This window comes from Sceloporus occidentalis, unplaced genomic scaffold (genome assembly GCF_023333645.1).
Source record: "Sceloporus occidentalis isolate IW3139 unplaced genomic scaffold, rSceOcc1.0.p SCAF_4, whole genome shotgun sequence".
NCBI classification, from domain to species: Eukaryota; Metazoa; Chordata; class Lepidosauria; order Squamata; family Phrynosomatidae; genus Sceloporus; species Sceloporus occidentalis.
In genome coordinates, this window is record NW_028316984.1 from 60,681,177 (window position 1) to 60,702,083 (window position 20,907).

The 20,907-nt window shown below is 39.8% G+C and overlaps 1 protein-coding gene across 9 annotated transcripts in view; it reads right to left on the reverse strand.

Annotated features, from left to right (window-relative positions):
* Window positions 1-4,544: 4,544 nt before the first annotated feature.
* R3HDM1 (R3H domain containing 1) overlaps window positions 4,545-20,907 on the reverse strand; it is a 67,161-nt gene continuing 50,798 nt past the window's right edge. For 8 of the 9 annotated variants that reach the window (XM_089520123.1, XM_089520118.1, XM_089520119.1 and 5 more), the window contains 6 exons: window positions 16,749-16,852; window positions 14,266-14,435; window positions 13,582-13,732; window positions 10,005-10,087; window positions 8,063-8,147; window positions 4,545-5,938 (listed from right to left, as the gene is read on the reverse strand). In XM_089520123.1, the coding sequence (XP_089376249.1) occupies window positions 5,574-5,938; window positions 8,063-8,147; window positions 10,005-10,087; window positions 13,582-13,732; window positions 14,266-14,435; window positions 16,749-16,852 (958 nt within the window). In that variant the 3' untranslated portion in view covers window positions 4,545-5,573. Of the gene's footprint in view, window positions 5,939-6,026; window positions 6,136-8,062; window positions 8,148-10,004; window positions 10,088-13,581; window positions 13,733-14,265; window positions 14,436-16,748; window positions 16,853-20,907 lie in introns of all 9 variants that reach the window. The other variant, XM_089520121.1, reaches the window with a different exon arrangement.

Here is a 20,907-nt window from a genome sequence, read left to right on the forward strand (position 1 = left end):
TTCCCCGCCACCACCAGTGATTCAGCTGGCGTTTAGCAGCGACAGATTCGCGGGGGATTGAACCCCGAGGGTTACCACAGAAATAATCCGCTTTGAGACCGCTTTGACTACCTTGGCTCAATGCTATGGAATTCTGGGAATTGTAGTTTTGTGAGACGACTAGCCTTCTGTCAGAGAGCTCTGGTGCCACAGCAAACTACACATCCCAGGATTCCGTAGCATTTGAGTATAGTAGTTAAAGTGGTGTCAAACCGAGTTACTTCTGCCATGTGGATGCAGCCGTGGCCTCCATTTGTGTGAGGAGGGGGTATTCAGGTTTTAAACAAATCAAAGCTTGCATTAAACATGTAACCATGGGTGGGGTGTTAGCCAGGGGACTTTGCTGAAAGTGTTTCCACAACCTTCTCTCTCTCTCTTACAAGAATAAATAAAATCAGGTGAATTCTAGTTAAGCGTTTCCAGAGGAAATCAAAGGGGAAACTCAAACCAAAGACCAGGGCAGTGTGTATGACAATAACAAATAACATAATTCAAGAGGCATGGAAGGATTGAAGAGCCATATGAAGATGAAACCCAAATCCTACAAAAATTCTGAATTTCTAACAAGAGACATGGCAAAAACACAAACCACCAGGAACAGGTGATATCCCAGTCGAAGTGCTGCAATCTACGCAGACAGAATCAACTCTCGTGCCAAAACGACAAAATTGACAATGAGGAGACAGAAATAGCAAGAGAGTCCTATATCTGGGGTCAAATATTGAGAGAAATGGGGGTGCAGCCAGGATCATGAAAGGCTATGCATGCCCTTAAAGAGATGGGAGAGCCAACACATCTGATAGCCCTGATGGGGAATCTGTACTCAGGATAAGAGACTGCTGTCAGAACAGAACACACAGAAACAGAATGGTTCCCAACTGGCAAAGGAGTCAGACAAGGCTGTATCCTTTCAACCCATGTTCAACTTGTATGCATAATAATAAGAAAAGCAGGCCTGGACACAGAAGGAGGAGGAGTGAAAATAGGAGAAAGGAATATCAACAATCAGAGGAGTTTATCGAACGGGAGGAATTTCTCTTAAATTCAAAAGAAAATAAAGTGGGGCCAGAACACATTCACTTGAAGTTGCAAGTTCGCGCAATTACGTGAATACGCATTGCATTCAAACTGGCTCCCCATTGCCCGAAAATAGCATGCCATTGCCCGAATTTGCGTGTAGCGGTCTATTATGCAATAACATGAAGCCACATGATTGCGTTCAGACTGACTTCCCATTGCCCGAATTTGCATGTAGTGGGTTATCACACAATAACATTAAACCTCATGATTGCATTCAGATTGCCATCGGCTTATACTTCCACTTCCCCTTGTCTGATAAACGCAAAATGTAGAATTGTACAAGCCATTGCATTCCCTATAGCTGTGTATGGGTGTGAGAGCTGGACAGTTAAGAAAGAAGACAGGAGGGAAATTAATTCATTAAAGCCATGGGCAGCCAAAAAAAAAAAAGGGGGGGGGGTCCTAGAGCAGATCAAACCAGAAATCTCCCTTGAAGCCAAGATGATAAAACTGAGGTTGTCATACCTTGGACACATCATGAGAAGGCACAACTCACTGGAAAAAACAATAATGCAAGGAAAGCTGGAGGGAAGCAGGAAGAGAGGAAGGCCGCATGCTAGATGGATGGACCCTGTTAAAGAGATCATGAATATGAATTTGCAGGAGCTGGGCAGAGGAGGACAGGGGGTCTTGGAGATGTCTCATGGCTGCACATGGGTCAAGAGCGATTCGAGGACAGTTAACAATAACAAATATCCAGGGGTAGCTATGTTGGCCATATAGCAAAGTACAGAACCATCCAAAATCCAGAGAGATACCTTTATTGGAACAAGTAAAATGTACACTATACATGTGGCAAGCTTTGAAGGTCCACTGACTTCTTCATCAGGCAAAAATCATACAGGAGAAAAAAAGGTGGTGGTGGTGGGGGGGGGGGGTTGATGCTGTTAGTCATAGCCCTGATCTCAAATGCAGTAGCTTTTTATCTTGCTGAAAGAATTTAAAGTTTATTTCCGAGACTGAATCTCCCAGTATGCACATGGCCAGGAGGAGGAAGAGGAGGAGGGGCCACCTCCATGAACACCTTTCTGTAACATCTGAACTGAGGATAACAACCACAACATCTGGACCAAATGCAGGCCTACCACTAACACCCTCAATTTTTTGGCCTGATGAAAAAGCCAGTGGCGTTTTGAAAGCTTGCAACATGTATAATGTGCATTTTGATGGCCCAATAAAGATACCACTCTTTTGTGGATTTTGGATGATAGTGTATGTTCCAGAAAAGCAGTTATTGTACCAGACACACAATTGTTTGTATTTTCAGAATTTTTAAAAGTGTTACACACATTTCCTCTTGAAAAACCGAGTTCCAACTGAACTCAATAGGAGTTGCATCTGAGTACACCTGAGACTGTGCTATTTGTGCTGTCTGCTGCTTTAATCTTTTGGGGGTTTTTGTTTCTGGTAGTTGAATTTTATTTAAAATTGTATCACTTGTAGTGCCTAGAATCATATACGGAAGCAAGCAAATATTTATTCCACCAACCAGGTACTTTATCATCCTGACATCAAAAGTTCAGATTCTCTAATACAAAGATGAGATACTCTTTTTCTCTGTATGTAGAGAGATCTTGTAGCACCTTTGAGACTAAATGAAATAAAGAAGTTGGCAGCATGAGAATTCGTAGACTTTAGTCTACTTCCTCAGATGCACATAGGAAGTAGACTGTAGTCTATGAAAGCTTATGCTGCCAACTTCTTTCTTTCAATTAGTCTCAAAGATGCTACAAGATCTCTCTACATACTGATTCTACATACTGACTAACACTGCTATATCTTTGAATCCCTTTCTCTGCTTCCTCACACAATAATTTTGCCTCTATTTCTTGCCTTACCCGTCTTCACTTACCTTTTATCTAAAAACCAAAAACATCCAAGACTGGCAACTTGTACAGATTTTGCACTGTGAAAAAAGTTATAGCATAAGCTTTCATGGACTTGGTCTGCTTCCTCAGATGCAAGGAATGAACTGGTGCCCAGGAAGGACCTTTACAATCAGACCATGAATATCCATAGAAATGCCAAACTTGTGGATATGGTGATGAGCTGTGAAGTTAAATTTTAACTACGGTTGTTGAGGGGCAAAAGTAGGAGGAAAGATGTTGGCTAAGGCCAGTGTGGGTTGATGATTATATATTAAATGAGAAATTTGGAATTGCAAAGATGGAACGAGGAACCCATGTGAAGGAAGTAGACCAGGGCTGCCTCTGCACTGCAGAAATAATGCAGTTTGACATCACTGGAACTGCCATGGCTCAATGCTGCAGAATCCTGGAATTTTTAGTTTGTTGTGGCACCGGAGCCCTCTGACAGAGGTTAGATGGCTTACACAACCACAGTTCCCAGAGTTCCATAATACTGAGCCATGGCAGTTAAAGTGGTGTCAAACTGGATTATTTTTACAGTGTGGATACAGTCCAAGTCTACAAAAGCTTAGACTACAACCTCTTTTGTGCAGTTAAGTCTCAAAGGTGGTCCCCAGGCCCATCTTTGTGCTTCCCAGGATGTGCCAAAAAGTTCTTGGAGCCCATTTTTTAAAGGGGCCCCACCCCACCCTACATCACCTTCAAATGTGGCAGAATTACTTCTCTTATTCCCCATCCCCAGCTGAAAAAAGGGACAAAACCAAAAGCATTTCTTGATAGGTATCTTCAAGTCATTTACAATTTATGGTGATCCTAAGGCAAACCTCTCATAGGAATTTTCTTGGCAAGATTTGTTTAGTGTATCTTTGCAGCTCTAAGGCTGAGAATGTGACTTTCCCAAGGTTCTTGGCTGAGCTGGGGATTCAAACCTTGGTCTTCAGAGTCGTACTCCAATGGTTACTACACCATACATTTCCAGTTCTAGGGAAATGTGCCTGTACACCCTGCCAAAGTGAAAATCAGTCCCTTCCTCCTGGACAGTTGCCTACCCTCCTTATATAATTTCATCTCTTGGCCCCATGGTTTGCCTTAGCTCCTCAGATTCCCTTCATGAAAATGCTCATTCAGGTATATTTTTTCTGCAGTGAAGACAGACAGCTTTTAACTGTCCCTTCACTCAGTGTCATTCCTTTCTCCTTTTACTCACTGTCACTATAATTTCAGTAGACAGGTGTATAGAACAGAGGAATTTTGTGAAAGTGATCTAATTCCCAGAAAAGCTTTGACCCTAAGTCTACAGCCCTAAATCCAGGATATATTGATGGGGGAGAGGTACAACAGTTACTCCCTCAGTATAATATCTAGCTTATGTGAGATCCACCTAACACATACATTTACATCAGTGATCTCCTGAAGTCAATGATTAAACTTTCATTGTTTATGAGTAACTATCATAAGATTTTTTTAAACAGTTTTGTGAATATGTGAACCATCAGCTATATCCACTTCTTTTTAAAGTAATTTCTATCATTTTAAAAGAGTCTACCAGGAAACCTGTACTTGTAAACATTTATTTTTTTTTCAAACTGAAGAAAGGCTTGCATCAGCACACATTGTACAGCCTTGCAAATTATACAGAAATTGAAGAAGGTGTCTCCTTTATATGTGCAATGAATCATTTGATGTCCAGTGATCCTCTACAAATGATGAAAAAAACATTTAAACCACTTAAGAAGTTTCCAGCACTTATCAAATGCAATTACTCTTACAGTAAAAAAAAGAAAAGAAAAGAAAGAGAAACATATTGATGGGAACACAATTAAAGTGCAAACTTCTTGCCATTTTAGGGAGTCACATTAAATTTCCTCACCATTTATTGAAAACCAATGGGCTCCAGTTAAAATTATCTTCAGTGTTCATTTTTTCCCTTGAAAGTAGGATTTACTGGCAGTTATTAGTTCACTTCTCCTAAGTAAATCTAAAAAGGGAAGGATTGGAGAAGGTCTTCAGTAGCTATTGTTTGACTCTGTTACTTTGGGAAGAGAAAAGGGAAGAGAAATATGCTGCTTTCTTGCCTTTTGCCCATTGGACTAGGAACACAGTGTAATTCCTTAGGAGTTCTTCTCTCTTTCCCTTTCAGTCCCTTAAACTGATAGAAGTGTGGTGGCTGTGTGCAAAGGGATTACAAAATACAGGTTAAGAATATGAATATTCCTTATGAACAAAGGTTTGCTGTACAACAGAGCTTTGGATCTGATACAAGAATTCGGATATATAAAATGAAACTACTAGAAAAGGGGCATTTTTAACAGCATTCTTCAGAGAGTGCTGCCTGTCCGTTTTATATCACAGCAGTGTATTTGTTTTGAGCTGTTGATGATTTAACTGGTTGTGGGTGTGTTTTTCTTTTTTCTTTTTCTGCATCTTCTGCCTGGATCACTGGGTTATTCTTCAAAGGCTTTACTGTTGTATGACGTCCAAAGAGTCTTTATGAAGACAACAAAAAACCCATAAACATCAAGCCAATCAAGTAGAGGAGATAAGGACATGGAAGTAATAAAGGCTGAATGTTCAATGGCATAGCTGTTACTGAGAACTAGCCCTTTCCAGAATGTGAAAGTCGTAGTGCTTCTTGCTTGTTCTCAGCCTAAACTTGTTCAGTGAGTTACTTTGTTTCTTCAATGCGTTTTGGGCTGCAGACATGGTTGGAAATGTCGCTAGAACCGTGTATGTAGATGCCAAGTCACTAAGTTTGGAAGGTTCAGCATTCACATTGCTATCTCCACTACCGCAGTAATGATGGTGGTGTTGCTGTTGCACCTGTAGAGACTGGGGATCCCGTAGCCACCGAATCTTGGCACCAACTTTAAGAAGCTCCACAAATAACTTTTCTGCTTCTGCGCGAGTTATTCCTTCAGGCAATTCAGTAATTTCTAAGACTTTTCCTACAACTGAAAAAAAAATGCAGAATTAAATATACCTTATTGCAAAAGGTCTATTGCATGCAGGTAATTTTACTTGAGAGACTCATCTGCGTACTTTGCAATAAATGATTGGCTTTGTTCCTTGCCCTTCTACTTCTCCAATTCAATTATACCTCCTAGTTTGCAAGAAGGGCAAACCAACACCAATAACCAGTTAGCAGCCACTTTAAAAAAAATTGAATTAAGAACTTCAGTATACAGACATGACTTTAAAACAGTGTTTCTGCATTCTGAATAGCTAGAAATACAGTGGTCTATTAACTCTCAGCTTTCTACATAGCCTGAAACTAAGGATACCAGGCAGTAAATGTAAGTGACTACAGTGGACCCTTGTTATACGCTGGGGTTTGGTTCCAGGATCCCCCGTGTATAACAAAATCCGTGTATGCTCAAGTCCCATTCAATACAATGACAAAGCAAAATGGTGTCCCTTATAAAAAATGGAAAATCAAGGTTTGCTATTTGAAATGTATACTTTTTTTGAACATTTTCAAACCGTGTATGCTTGAATCCATGTATAAAAAAACTGTGTATAAGAAGGGCCGACTGTATTAGTTAACTCAAAAAGGCCAGCTCCTAATTGGCTATTCTATAAAAAAAATTAAATGAATTATGCATAACTTGTACAGACAAGATTTTCTAATGGAAGCCAAATTACTTGTCCTTTTTCATCATAGAAAAAAACCATGCAGTTTCCAATATAAACCTACACAAAACATCTCTCTACTGAAACAGCTCTGATGCCAGCCAAAATCTATGTGATACTTCCAAACATACTTTGCACCCATGTTACGGAGGCAGCATGTTTTTTTAAAAAACAAAGTCATAAAGAAAGCAGATGTACACAGGAGCCCTGGTGGCGCAGTGGTTAAATGCTTGTACTGCAGTCACTCACTCAAAACCATAAGGTTGCGAGTTCAATACCAGCTAAGAGGGCTCAAGCTTGACTCAGGCTTGCATCTTTTCAAGGTCGCTAAAATGAGTACCCAGATTGTTGGGGGCAATTAGCTTATAGTTGTAAACCTCTTAGACAGTTAGTTCAGTATGAAGCGGTATATAAATGAAACTGTTTGCTTGTTTGAGTATTATCCAATGTCCGTTAAAGATAAACATATATTTGATTGATTTATTATGTGATAAATATTCCACTTTTCTGCCAGCATAGGATTCAAGGCAATTTACAACATTTTAAAAACACAATACAATTTTAAGAAAACCTCTTAGTACAAAGGTTAAAACAAACTAAACTTCTGTTTAAAAACACTAGTTAAAACAGTATTAAAAAGACATTTAAAACATAATAAAATAGAAACATTACACCCCTTCCCCGATTAAAAGCTCTGTCTGCCACACATACTGCAAACCAAATGCCTGCTTAAATAAAAAATCTTTACCTGCTGCAGGAAAGACAGCAGGGAGGGAGCCAACCAGATCTCTCAGACAAGGGAGGTCTACAACTTGCAAGCAACCATAAAGAAGGCTCTCTCCTGTGTCCTCACCAAATGTCCCTGTGATGATGGTAGAAACGAGAGAAAGCCTTCCCTGCACAGACTCATTTAGGCAGACAGGGCTTTTCAGACAGTCTGGAGCCAAGACATATAAGAGCTTTAAAGGTCATAGCCAGCACCTTAAATTCTGTCCAAATTGTATTGGCAGCTAGTGGTGTTGTTTCAGTAAAGCAGGTTATATGCTGCCCCAGTCAGCAATCTGGCTGTACCATTTTGGCCTGCTGAAGTTTCTAAACAGGCTCCAAATGAACCCTCATGTAAAGTGTGCTACAGTAATTCAAATGCAATGCAATCAAGGCATATGTCATGTACATGTGATAAAAATATTAAAGCATGTTTCTCTAATGTGATGGTGGGGACTCAGCAGCTGAAACATTTAACAGAGATGCTTGGAGGACATGTTGGGTTCCTTGGATAAGTATTCATATTCATATCTCCCATTATCTTTTGTTGCATCGTATTCTGTAGCCAGTCTCCAGACAACAGTTAGACCTACAAAAGTGTGGTAATATAGAAGAAAGCAAAATATTCTCTCAGTACTTTAGGTACATTGTGAAGAAATGCCACACAGTGAGTCACATACCTGGTTCTCCTGAACCAAGGTCTGCAGAGGCAGCCTTCTTGGCTGGTTTTCTTCCTCTGTTTCCATGTCTGCTTCCAGGTTGACACTACAGGGAGAATGTTCAGACACCATTATATTGTATTGTATTGTATTTCCAAGTGGCACACTGGGATGAATATATATATATATATGCGCGCACAATCAAGGAGCAGAATTCTCCATTCTCAGCCCACAAGGGATGTTGTTTTTGGGTGTCTTCAAGGCATTCCCAACTTAAGGCAACCATAAGGCAAGCCTATTATGAGGTTTTCTGAGCAAGATTTGTTCAGAGGGGGTTTGTCATTGCCTTCCTCTGAGGCTGAGAGCATATGACTTGCCCAAGGTGACCCAGTGGGTTTCATAGCTGAGTTGGGAATCGAACCCTGGTCTTCAGAGTTGTAGTCCAACACTCAAACCACTATTATTATTATTATTATTATTATTATTATTATTATTATTATTATCCTTCATTTATATAGCGCTGTAAATTTATATAGCGCTGTAAAACTATGCCATGCTGGTTCTGGTCACAAGGGATGGAAGGTGTGAACTTACTCATCTGAATGGAACAAATTTAAAATAGTACTCTACTGCTTCCTCTTCTTTAGCTAGTTCATTTGGGAATTGGAGTGGCATCATATTACTTGAATTAAGTAGTGCCATGTTTGTGTTGTTTTGCAAATAAATTCACTTAGAAGAAAGAATGTCAGTATATCACATTTCAAAGTAATGCATTCACTGTACTCCAGTGGTCATTTAATCCTTTTGACATCCAAGTAGCAAGCACACTGGGATGAATACACACCAGTATCTTTGAGTTGCACTATGCGGTTTTTAGGTTTCAGAAACAAATCTGGATCTGCAGCATTAACTATATATATTTATGTGGCACCTCTCATTAATGCTTAGCTAAGCAACACTGTATAAATAAAGTGCCTAAACTGTATATAATGCCCCCTCACTTTTCCAGCGGAGCTAAAGTAATCTTAATTCTATTAATGGTTATGCTTTAACTGTAATCTGAAATGAAATCACCTCAAACCCCTGAGTACACATCTGAGTACAGTGGACTCTACCCATCTGCAGGGTTTTGATTCTGAGGACCCCTGTGGAAGGCAAAAAACACAGATGGTTGATTCCCATGTTATTCAATGGCAGTGACTTGTGTGCGGACTTGTACACATGCTGCCAGTGAATAACATGGGGGTGTGATAACCTACAGACTATCAGAGCCACAGATTGCTAGTCTGCCTACATGCAAGGTCCACTGCACTATATATGTGTTAAAATCCTGTTACTTAAAGAATACTGCTACTGACACACAGCAAACAATTTCTCCATTAAAAAATCAGCCACTTTGTAATATAAGAAATTTATTTTCTATTTATAAAATACTTTATCTGATTTGTAAGTACAATAATAATAATAATAATAATAATAATAATAATAATAATAATAGCTTTATTTCTAGCCCGCCTTTCCAGAGATCAAGGCGGGTTACAATGGTGGATTTTGCAATCCTGGTGGATTTTGCAATAAGACCCCATATTATGTGAGCTCGGATTTCAGTCATATGTGAAGACCTGCAGGTCCCTCAGTCACATTTGCACACTGTCCAGTCAACTTCTGGCCAAAGCATACCACAGAATAACACTGAAGGACCTAGAGATGAGTTCTTCAGTATGATTTTATAGTCAACTTCCAGTGGAAGCATATCACAGAATTGTGCTGAAAGACCTAGAAAATGCCTATAGAGAACACTTCATTGTTCATTTCAAGTAAGAAAAATAGTGTTCCAGATTATATGCGAAATTCATTAAGTGCAAAGAATTCTGGAACAAATCCTTTGCATAATATGAAGTCCTACTGTAAGTTATAAGATATCAGACTAACCTTCCTTATTATGAAGAGGAGAATTCCCTACCTGTGGACCTGCTACGTGTCCATGTAGCAGAGATGGAGGATTGTACTGCAGTGGCTGGCCCAATAAGGGATATCTGGCATCTCCTAAAGAGACAGAAAGAAGCTTAAATTCTTGTAAAAAATATTTAATTCTCTCTCTCTTCAGCCTGTCAAGGAAAAAGTTAGTATCCTGTTAGTGACACATGTAAGCATCAGTTCAACTTATGGTGGTCCTCTGGACATCCTGGAAGAACATGATGTTGTGTGTCTAGCTAAAGTACCTAGCCAAACACTTCTCAGCCATCCCTTGCTCTCCACCAGTCACTACACAGGCATAAAGGGAATGTTTTGTAGTTCTGCCATGGTATAACTTCATGATACATCTTCTGATCTCAGGATCTTAGCCATAAAATTATTGTTAACCATAAAAAACACTTTGGTTTTTGGCTTTTAACAAACATTTTTATTACATCTATACACATCCACATAATGCAAAACATCAATGCTAGTATTGGATACCACCAAAAACTGAAAGAGGGGCATATTGTTTAAAGTGTAAAAGTTATCAACAGTGCAACAAATGAAGGCTTAGACGCAAAGATGAATGGGAATGGGTATTGCCTAGTGTTCACAATTGCCCATATGCAGCAGTGTCCTATGTTCAAAAGGGCCTCCCCACCTCAAGGTCAGGAAGCAATGGGGCAGGAGTGAAATTCCAATGATGGAAGTCTGAATCCAGATGAAAAGTTACTAGTCACTATTGGAAGAAAGTGTTAATCATTTTTATTCCATCAATACTGAAAATACGGAATTGAAAAAATTCCCTTTACAACAGGTAAGCTAGGACTAAAAAACACAGCCTTGTTCTCATCAGATAGACAGCCATATTAACTTCATTTAGAAAATGCAGTATAGATGGCATCTGACGCCTCTAAAACTTTCTAAGATATATAAAAACCAGAATCCACTATGCTGGAGATGCAACAAGGCCAGCGGCTCCTACATTCATATGTGGTGGTCCTGTGTCTACGCTAAAGAATATTGGAAAACGATCCACCAGAAGGTGCAAATTATATTACAGCAGACACTCTCCCTTGACCCAAAAATGTATCTTTTAAATATGATTTTGGATGACAAGTTAGAAAGACAATTTGGTAAACTGTTGTTTTATATAATTTCAGCAGCCAGAACTGTGTTTGCTTTGCATTGGAAAGCGACCCAACATCCTTCGTGGAATGATTGGGCCATGAAGATGTTGGAGTACATGCAAATGGACAAGTTAACTTGTTATGTTAGAAACATGGACTGGAATAAGGAAAAAAAAACTTGGGAACCATTTATTCATTTCATGAAAAAAGAAGACTTACCCTTAAGTTTTATTTGGTAATCAATACTCGTTAGTTTTATCTTATCAATCTAGATCAGGGTATGTACATATAGAACAGAGACAAGTACTTAAGAAATTGGTATGTTTATTTGTAATTTTGTTTTCTTTTTAAACAATATTAATCATGCGAGAATTGAGAAATGTAAATACGAAAAAGATGTAATAGGTTCTTTTTGTAGCTTCTCACCCGCTTGTCCCTTCTCCTCAGAGGAAGTCTTGTTTTTAGCTTGCGCTGTTTAGATTTATTAGCGGCGACAAAAAGATTTATTGTGTACCTTGGATTATGCAATAATGTTGTGTTTGTTTTTAAAAAATAATTTAATAAAGATTATATTAAAAAAAATTAACTTCATTTAAAAAAAGGAAAAAACACCTGCTAGCTTGGGATTTAAAAAATGGAAAGAAAACCCATGTTTACGTTCCCTTTTCATGAGATGGGGGAAGTGGAGACAACACATCAAAAAATGTCTTCCTTCTAATAGTGACCAGTAGCTTTTGATCTGGATTCAGACCTCCATCGATAGAGTTTCACTCCCCTCCTCCCTCATCATTGCTCCCTGATTTTGATGTGGGGTGTACCTTTCAATAGTTCCCTTGTCTTTTCCTATTAGAAGTCCTGCTGATTAAGTGAAAAGGAGTTACAGGCGAGATACAATAAGAGGTTTATGTTTGGGGAAGTAATGAATATGACAAATGGAATATACTACTGTAGTCTGCCCCTGAACCCCAAGAATAGGATGGCTAAATAAATAAAACTATAGCATTGACAAGAAAATTCACTGCATTTTATTGAGTACAGCACAAAGATACCAGAATGGTTTTCTAAAACTTCTAGTTATCTTCAAATTTCCTTCAAGCATAACCTAAGAATAATGTTAAGGCTGAGAGTTGTAAATATAGTTGTAAATATAGTATACTCTAAGAGGGGCTCAACAGACTGCCCTAAGGGGCGGCTCCATGCCGTCTCTCCTCCTCTGAAAGAGGCTGCATGGGCAATCCACCAAGCACAGTTTCAGTCAAGAAAGTTCCACTACTGCAGGGAATGATGAATTATAACCACAGCACTGTGTTCTGTGCAATTCTGAATTTCCTTCCTTATTCCAGTTTGTTTTATGGAAGTTTTGCATGTACTTCCACTGTAGTTCTCAGCTTTTAATAAATCTAACTGCATTAGTCTGAACATACTAACAAGAATCTGGTCAAGCCCCAACCCCTATATAAAGCAATCTAGCAGTCTGCCTCCTATTCTATTTTATAAGCCTACAACTGGAGTTGGGAACCTATGGCCCTCCAAATTCTGATAAACTTACCATTGCCATCATGCCTCACAACCAACCTAGCTGAAGGAGGTTTTAACTAGGCTCACGAGGGCCTAGTTGTAGCTCCTCTCCTTATGGTGATGCTACATGTAGTATCATCATAAGGGGAGGAGCTACAACAAAGCCCTCATGAGCCTGGCTAAAATGTCCTTCAGCTTGGCTGTGGTGAGATATGATGGAAATGGTAGTTTATCAGAGTCTGGAGGGCCATAGGTTCCCCACCTCAGCCTACAAGAAATACAGAGAAGGTTTAGTATTCTGGTTTTACTGTGCACATCGTAAGGCAATTAAGTATTTCTATGCAACAGGATCAACGTTCAAATTTCTTCAAACCTGCACTACTAGCCTTCATTAGAATGTACACTTGTCCTTCCACATTCGCTGGGGTTAGGGGCACAGGACCCCTGTTAATGTGGAAAACGTGCAAATAACAAAAACACTATGTTTTTACCTGAGAGAACGCCTCTCTAGGAATCTCTAGGTCCTCCAGTACAACTCTGTGGTAAACATCTGCCAGACACTGACCACAGAATTGCGTTGGAGGAGTTACAAGTGCCTAGTGTAATGTTCTCTAGGAATCTCTAGAGACTTTTAGTGCGATCTCTGGTTAAGGTTGACCATAGAATTGTGCTGGAGGACCTTGATATTCCTAGAGAGAACATATTAATAAAATCCGTGAATAATCAAATTTGCAAAAGTCAAAGCCGCAAATATGGAGGGACGAGTGTAGTTTATTTCAACTTCAAGAGAAGTCAAATAAGAAAATCAAAGATGAGGGGTGGGGTTAGCTTCCTTTCAGAAAGACATTAAAACTGATTCATAAACTGAAAATTTAATAAACTGGTCAGGCAATATAAACATCTATTCATTTCTCAGTTAATGAGAATTCTTACCTTGTCCAGGAATAAAAGGTCTAGAGAATGGGGGCACAAGAGGAAGAGGTGTTAACGTGGGACGGATATTCTTCATGTTTGACAGCTGAGCTGGTGCTGGAGACTGAGCTGGAGAGGTGGCAGGGCTACCTATTTGCGGACTATGTTGTAACTATAAAAGGAAGGAAGGAAAGAAAGAAAAGAAAATGGAAGAGGAGGGAGAGAGGGGGGAAGGAAGGAAGGAAGGAAGGAAGGAAGGAAGGAAGGAAGGAAGGAAGGAAGGAAGTTTACCAGAACAGGGAAAGGTTAGTCTTTTTAGCTGATTTGCAGGCCTTGTTTAGATCAGACTGTAAGTACAATATGCTCTTAATCTGTGTGGTATGAATTCCACATAGTTATTATGATTAATAATTTCTAGACAGATTATTCTCTTTTACATAATAATGAGGCAAAGCTATCATAACTTCCATAACTGGCAACAACTGAGAAGCAGAAAAAGACACTTTGTTCCCTTTTTCTACAAGTAAAGTATAAGACAATTCCCCAACATTTTGATCTCTTGTAGACAGCCCACTTTCCTACTTGTCCCTTCTCCTGTAGGACAGACCTGGGGCTCCTTTCCTAAGCAAACCTCTCTTCAGGATGGGGGAATATTCCTCCTTTTAATAAATAAAAATATAAAAACTTTGAAAATGAATGTTTTACCTGTGTACAGCTGTCCAAAGTGCCAAAATCCGTTGATTTTTGCCCTCTTTGATGGTCACAATAATATTTATTTTGTTTCCACTGGGGAGGGGAATGGGGTCGAGGCTGAGGATTGTTGGGGATATTGAGCTGCATCATCACCATCCCTCCACCTGGTGGTGGTGCTACTGCTGCAAAACAAGTTTAGGAAAGAATGCTGCTTAAATATCTTGTTTACCACTTCCCCAAGTTATCCTCCCAATGCAGTCACTTGCCCACCCACAGAAGTCTCCAAGGACGGGAACCCTGGCCAACGTGAGGACACCTGTTCGAAACAACTAGGACAAGGCTTTTTTAAATGTAGTGCCAAGAACTGGAACACCCAGCTCTGGGAAACCAAGGAGGCTCTCATATTATTGGCACTTAGACGGGAAGTTAAAACAATATAATTTCATTCTATCATTTGCTTTATTTTCTCTTGGTTTCCTCTTTGATAACATTTTGTTACTTCTGGCCTTGATTTTGCTACCTGGAAGCAATGGGGATGGGATCATGCTCTATGCCAGGGGTAGGCAACCTGTGGCCCACGGGCCGGATGCGGCCCAGCAAGGCCTTGGGACTGATCCCAGCCCGGTCCTGCCGACGATTGCCTCCGGAGCCTTTGGCCTCTCGCATGAGGGCTTGGGGCCTTTGGCGTATCAGGAGGAGGCGGGCAAGGGGGGGCAAGCGGCGGGCAAGGGGGGCAATTGTCTATAGAAACCTCCGAAACATGCATTTATATTAACATTTTTTTAAAAGCAGCAAATTTTTAGAGTGTCCTCCATTTGAAATTTTTGTCCTACATTTGTCCCGATTTATTTATTTTTAATTTTTTTTAAAAAAATTAATTATTTATTTTTTGGCTTCAGCCCCCCAGTTGTCTGAGGGACATCAACCCAGCCCCCGGCTCAAAAAGGTTGCCTACCCCTGCTCTATGCAAACAGATTTTCCATTTTGCAAATGGAAGGAATCCATCTGCCTGAAAAACAGGAAGTCTGGGGAAAACAGGAAGTCTGGCTCCAACTCTGTGAATTTGCAGTCTATTTATTTCAAATATTTGTATTTCATTTCGTTAAGCTAATCAAGCATCACATCAGTTAACTATGGGACAAAATGAAAGAGCCATAAGTAAATTCTGTGAGAATTCAGTAAATCCAGTTAACTTGCCTACCACTTAACATTTACTGAAGTCAGTAAATTCAGTCAGTAAATGTTAAGTGGTGTGCAAGTCTTTGCTTTAGTCTATGATGAACATGGACCATGTAATAATTATGTAAAGTAAATTTATAAACAGCAAATCCCATTTATGCGTTGCCCCCTACTAAACATTTAGGTAAGGCAAATAGAAAGGAATTTCACCTCAACTCCTACAACCCACTTTTAAATATTTACTTTAAAGTGAGGGGGAAAAAACAGGAATATCATAATGGTCAAAAGGGTTGCCAACAAAATTCTTATCTATTGCACAGTGATACAAACTACTTTCTTGATGGGAGAAATTTTAGCTCATAGAAACATGTCTTCAAAATTCATATTAGTATAAATCAGAAATTTCAGGGTACATTATTAGGCTATATATTTTTTAATCTTACTTTCAAAATTTCATTGCAGGGTGTAAAGCTGAAAGCACATGCACTTATGTAACGACTGGTCCTGCCCATCTTTTCTTGTTTTGTGTGGAGCACACAGCTGTTTTGGGTTTGTTTTGTTTTTTTAAATGACCTTAAGGCTACTAGAGAAAGGACTGTTGTGCAGACAGCTCACTCACTTCAACAAGAAGTATACAGGAGCCCTGTTGAAATGAAAGGGAATCATGCAGCTGCACTGTTTTGGGCTTTACACCCTGCAATTATGTTTGTCAGAGCTAATGGGTAGCAACGGTCCTATTTATCCTAATGCTAGGACTTACTGCCACTTTATACAGCAACAGGCACCATTTCTCATTATAGCAAAAATTTACTGTACAGAAGTGCACATTCAGAGTAATGTCAAAGACAGGACAGCTTTCCTTCCACTCTGCTTTCCTGGCTCAGTTTTACATAGCTACAGGGTAAGACAAGATCAGGGACAGGGGACTTGCTTTACCAGTTTATATCACAGATGTTTCCTGTCCTATTCGTCATCCTGTGCCCCCTCCCCTAATATCTCAAGACAGACACAGATTTTCACATGTGGTGTGAGAAGGGATAGAGGCTGCTCCAAGGAGAGATAGTCATCAGACACCCTCTTTCTCCAGCAAACCCTTACACCTCATAACTCAAGGGTCTGTGAGTGTTTTAGGGAAGATGCTATGAGGAAAGGAAACTTTCTTTGCATGAGCTTCCATATTAGCGTCTGGCTCTATGAATACTGTGTCTAAAGCCAATAAAGAGGACCATTTCACAAACTAATATGTAAACAATGCTTTTGAAAACCATCAAAATGAAGCAAAAAAGGGTCCATTTGTCAAGATTATTTTTTCATACTTGCACACTGCTGTCCCTGGAGCTGTTGGGAGTTGCAGGGTGATGTTGTTCTGGGAAACTGTATCTGCTCTGATCCTGGAGGCTGTAGATATGCTACTGAAGAGCTGGAAAAGATGACAAGGGTGGCAGAAGGGGAAGGAAAGAAAAAGAAGTGTATTAAATGCAATTTGTACATCACTGCCATCATGTTCTAAATTCCTGACAGTTATTTGCTGTAACCAACCTCAATTTCAACAAAGCAGCAAGAGAACAAAAAGGGAATTTATTCACTCCAGAATTCAGAACTAAGTAGCCAACAGTCCTGAGTCTGCAAACCAGATCAGGAAGTTGATGATAGGGTGACCTGGAGGTCTCATTCATAGGGTCGCCATGAGCTGAAATCAACTTGTCGTCAGTTAACAATGACAAGCCAAATCACTGCCCATTCCTGGCAACATAATTTAAAGTGATACAGAAGTGGCAAGCTTCAACCCTTCTTGCCACTTGCAGAATGGAGAAACCTTCTTTGAACTGCAAGTTGATAGTACTATTTTAACTTCTTAATGTTGTCTACATTTTCGATCATTTATTATTTTACAATTAATCAGAGATTTATATGTTCATGCTGCAGCAGAAATGAATGCTACTTACTATTTAAATTAATAAATTTAAAACAAGAGTAAAACATTTGCCTTAAGGGCAAAAAAAAAGTGACTCAAATGCCATTCTTCTTTCTCTAATCTTTCTGTGAATTATTCATGGAGTGACTTTGGGAAAGGTGACCATGCTTTGAAGATTGCCATTAATGCAACACATTACTGCAAATTGCTGACTTTAAAAAAATATAAAAGCAGCTTTCAAAGCAAGCCACACAAAGATCAAAGCATCCCTAAATATCAAAACGAAATGATACAAAGATAACCTGGAGGCAAATAAATAAATAAATGTATGCACCAAGGTGACCTCAAATTCCACTTTATTCTATTTTGGCAGAATAACCAGAGTAGACAGAAGACTGCTGCAGCACACTATGCTCCAGAAACCTTTCTCTCTTCCCTCTAACCTCAGAGATACCTGTGACATAGGCTTTTCAAACCTACATCTGAAAATCAATGCCATATATATGCTTTCGTAATATAATAACCACAGAATATCAGCATCACTTGAAACACTTTGGGTGGGATCCAGAAATTCTCCTCTGTAAATGGAATGGCTCAAGTAATCACATCCCATATTCCAGAAGGTTTTCTGACCCTCCAGACCCAGCTTTTTAATGAAGGACTGCAGTGGGAAGAGGAACTGGCAAGAACTGCTGCCCAACCTCCTTCTCCAGTGGCAACTCAATTTCGCCAAGAGGAAGTAGTACAGAAACAACCCATAATCTAAAATTCTTTTTTCTTGCCATGATGAAGTAATTCCAAGTTTCTTCATCCCTAACCAATCAGAACAATTCATCCTAATGCAAAAATCCATGGGATGAACTGCAGAAACCATCGCTGTGCTATATATTTCCTCTACAGACACCTTGATGGGAAGCACAGCGCAGAGTGATTCCTTGAGCACAACAGCAAGCAGTAAGAAGATTGAAGAAACTAGAATTAATCACTGAAAAGTATATTTCAAATTACAATTCTATCAAACCTTTGCTAGTATTAACTCCTTTTTAACACTATAGAATGTATAGAGTGTAGATGTGAGTAGGTATGTATACAGCTCCACTTTTAGGGTCACTACTAGTTAGGGTCTTAGTATTCAGAATGAAATCAATGTATGAAGCATTCTATTAAGGCTAATTTACAAATTTGCACTGCTGATAATAACAGCTATATTTATAATACTACTGTCTCTGTTCCTTGCATTTCTTAAATGCCTGAATAAGTCCAGCAGTAGCATTGGAAAGCTTGCTATCAGCACCCAAATCATGATTCACAATCTTCTTTGGGATAATGTAAAATACATTCTTAAAAATGAACTTGTTTTAATTTCACTTAATCATAATTTACAATTGCTACCTGATGCATTAATGAAACACTGTAATTAGGAATGTCCAAAAGACTGGTGTGTATGTATATATAGTCAATTTAATATGTTTTTTTCTTCAAACAATCTTATTCTTAAATATGGTTGCTGTGTAATTTCTCCTCATATCATCAGCATGGGCTGCACTTTTTAAAAAAACAACTACTGGTAATCTATCAATATTTCCATACTCATGCGCAACCAGCTTATTAAAAACACATTTTTTTACTTTTAAACATGGAATGTATTTATAATTGAGGAACAGAAATCAAAAGTAGCATACTCTAAATGGCAGTGGGAAAGTAGGAGAGCTGCCATGCATGAGAAATCAAAGCTAAAAAGAGTATTTTGACAACAGCACTTGGGTTTCAGCATAAACAGTTCTCATGAACTAATACATTCAGGTGTGTGTGTGGTTCTCTCCCCATTTAAGTGGATTGCAAATGTTCACTTGAACACAGAGTGTTACACAAGCTGGAACTGCCCACCTGCAGACTCAGACAGAAGAAATAGCCAGCTGAGGTAATTTGCTCACTTGATCTGGGACTGCAGCCAAGTTTCTCCTTCTAGGAAACCAGGAATGCGTACAAACTTACAGCATTTGAGCTGTCAAAACTGCAATGGAAATGCACTTGCCAGGTTAGAAACAAATGTACAGCTTCTTATTCAGGGTAGAGCTCAAGAAATCCAGTTCTGTGAACTTCACAGCAGAAGCTGTCTGCATGCAGCCTGGCAAGTGCAAATGTTTCAGACCTTCACCACCATAAAGGCTTTGCTGCTCTTTTAAAGATTTTCCTTCTTTATTGTTTATTTTCCTAACTCTTCTTTAAAAAAGGAGTCAGACAATTTAAGATGGTGGGGAAGAGGAGACAGACAAGATTAGCATTCACAATATTAATGTACATCTACCCAATGCAGAGCAAAGGCAGCTTTTTTGAAGGGGGGAGGGATGGGGCAAGGTGGGCTTCTCCCATGGAGGAGGTCATGGCAGGTCTTGCTTAAAGAGCTGTTATCCATCTGGGGCCAAAGTGAACATTATTCACAATTTTCAAAGAGTAAACATGTCCATATATCTGGCATACACAGCTTTTCTTAGAACTCTTATTCTTCGTACCACACCTCTGCTTCTTTTCTCTTTTATCTTAGACCTACAAATTCCTCATTCCTAAAGTAGAATGTCACCACTCAGCCATGGAAACATGACCTTGGATAAGTCATGTATTCTCAGCCTCAGAAAATCCTGTGTTAAGTTCACCTTAGGATCGTCATACATTGGAAACAACTTGAAGCAGCAGCATCAGAGTCACAAGTCTTACTAAAGAATCTAATATTTACAGATATAATTTAATAATTTAGCCATACAAAATTGTTTTCCTAAGCATGTCTGGCCTTAATTCTTGGTGCATCATGAACGGTGATAGTCTTCAGCTCTGAAGATTGAAAGTACCAAATTCACAAGACATCACTAGTAACTAATTAAGCCACATACACAATACAAGCACTCCACATGCAATGTGACCGGAACCCGAAATATTTATGTTCTTAAGTAGATGCTGCTTACCCTAGTAAGAATATGAGCTGTGAGTACTTAAACACTGATAGTGTAATAACAGGCAAGCTAAAAAAAAAAAAGACTATTCTTGGTAATCCAATGAGAGAGCCTATATAATGGCGGGTTACAGACCGCCATGAAAGTACGTAGTCAGTTCGTATTAGGATTAGGAAGGTGCAGTGCTTCCGCAGCCCCCAACCCTAGTACGGACTGAATCCGAACAAAATGGTGGTGCCCCATCTACATGGGGGCTGCCATGACGATGTCACGACCGCACCGCCTCTATACGGGGCGGCGCGGACGTAATGTCATTGCTCCGCACCAGGGCGCTTAGTGCGCCCTTTGCGCGTAGCAGGAAGGAGCCCCGTTTCGGAGCTCCTTCCTGGTTTGCGCTGCTGGGCGCAGCCTTCACACGGCTGTGCCCAGCGACGCAAAGGAGAAAGGGGCCAAGCGGCCCCTTTCTCCTCCTCCCCGCCACCGCGGGGTGTCCTTGGGGCTTGAAGCCCCAAGGACACCCCTTTCCAGGCTGTGGGGAAGCGGCAAAAGGCCGCTTCCCCGCAGCCTGGAAAGCGGCGGATCACGGCCTCAGCGGCTGCCGTTCTGGCCGCT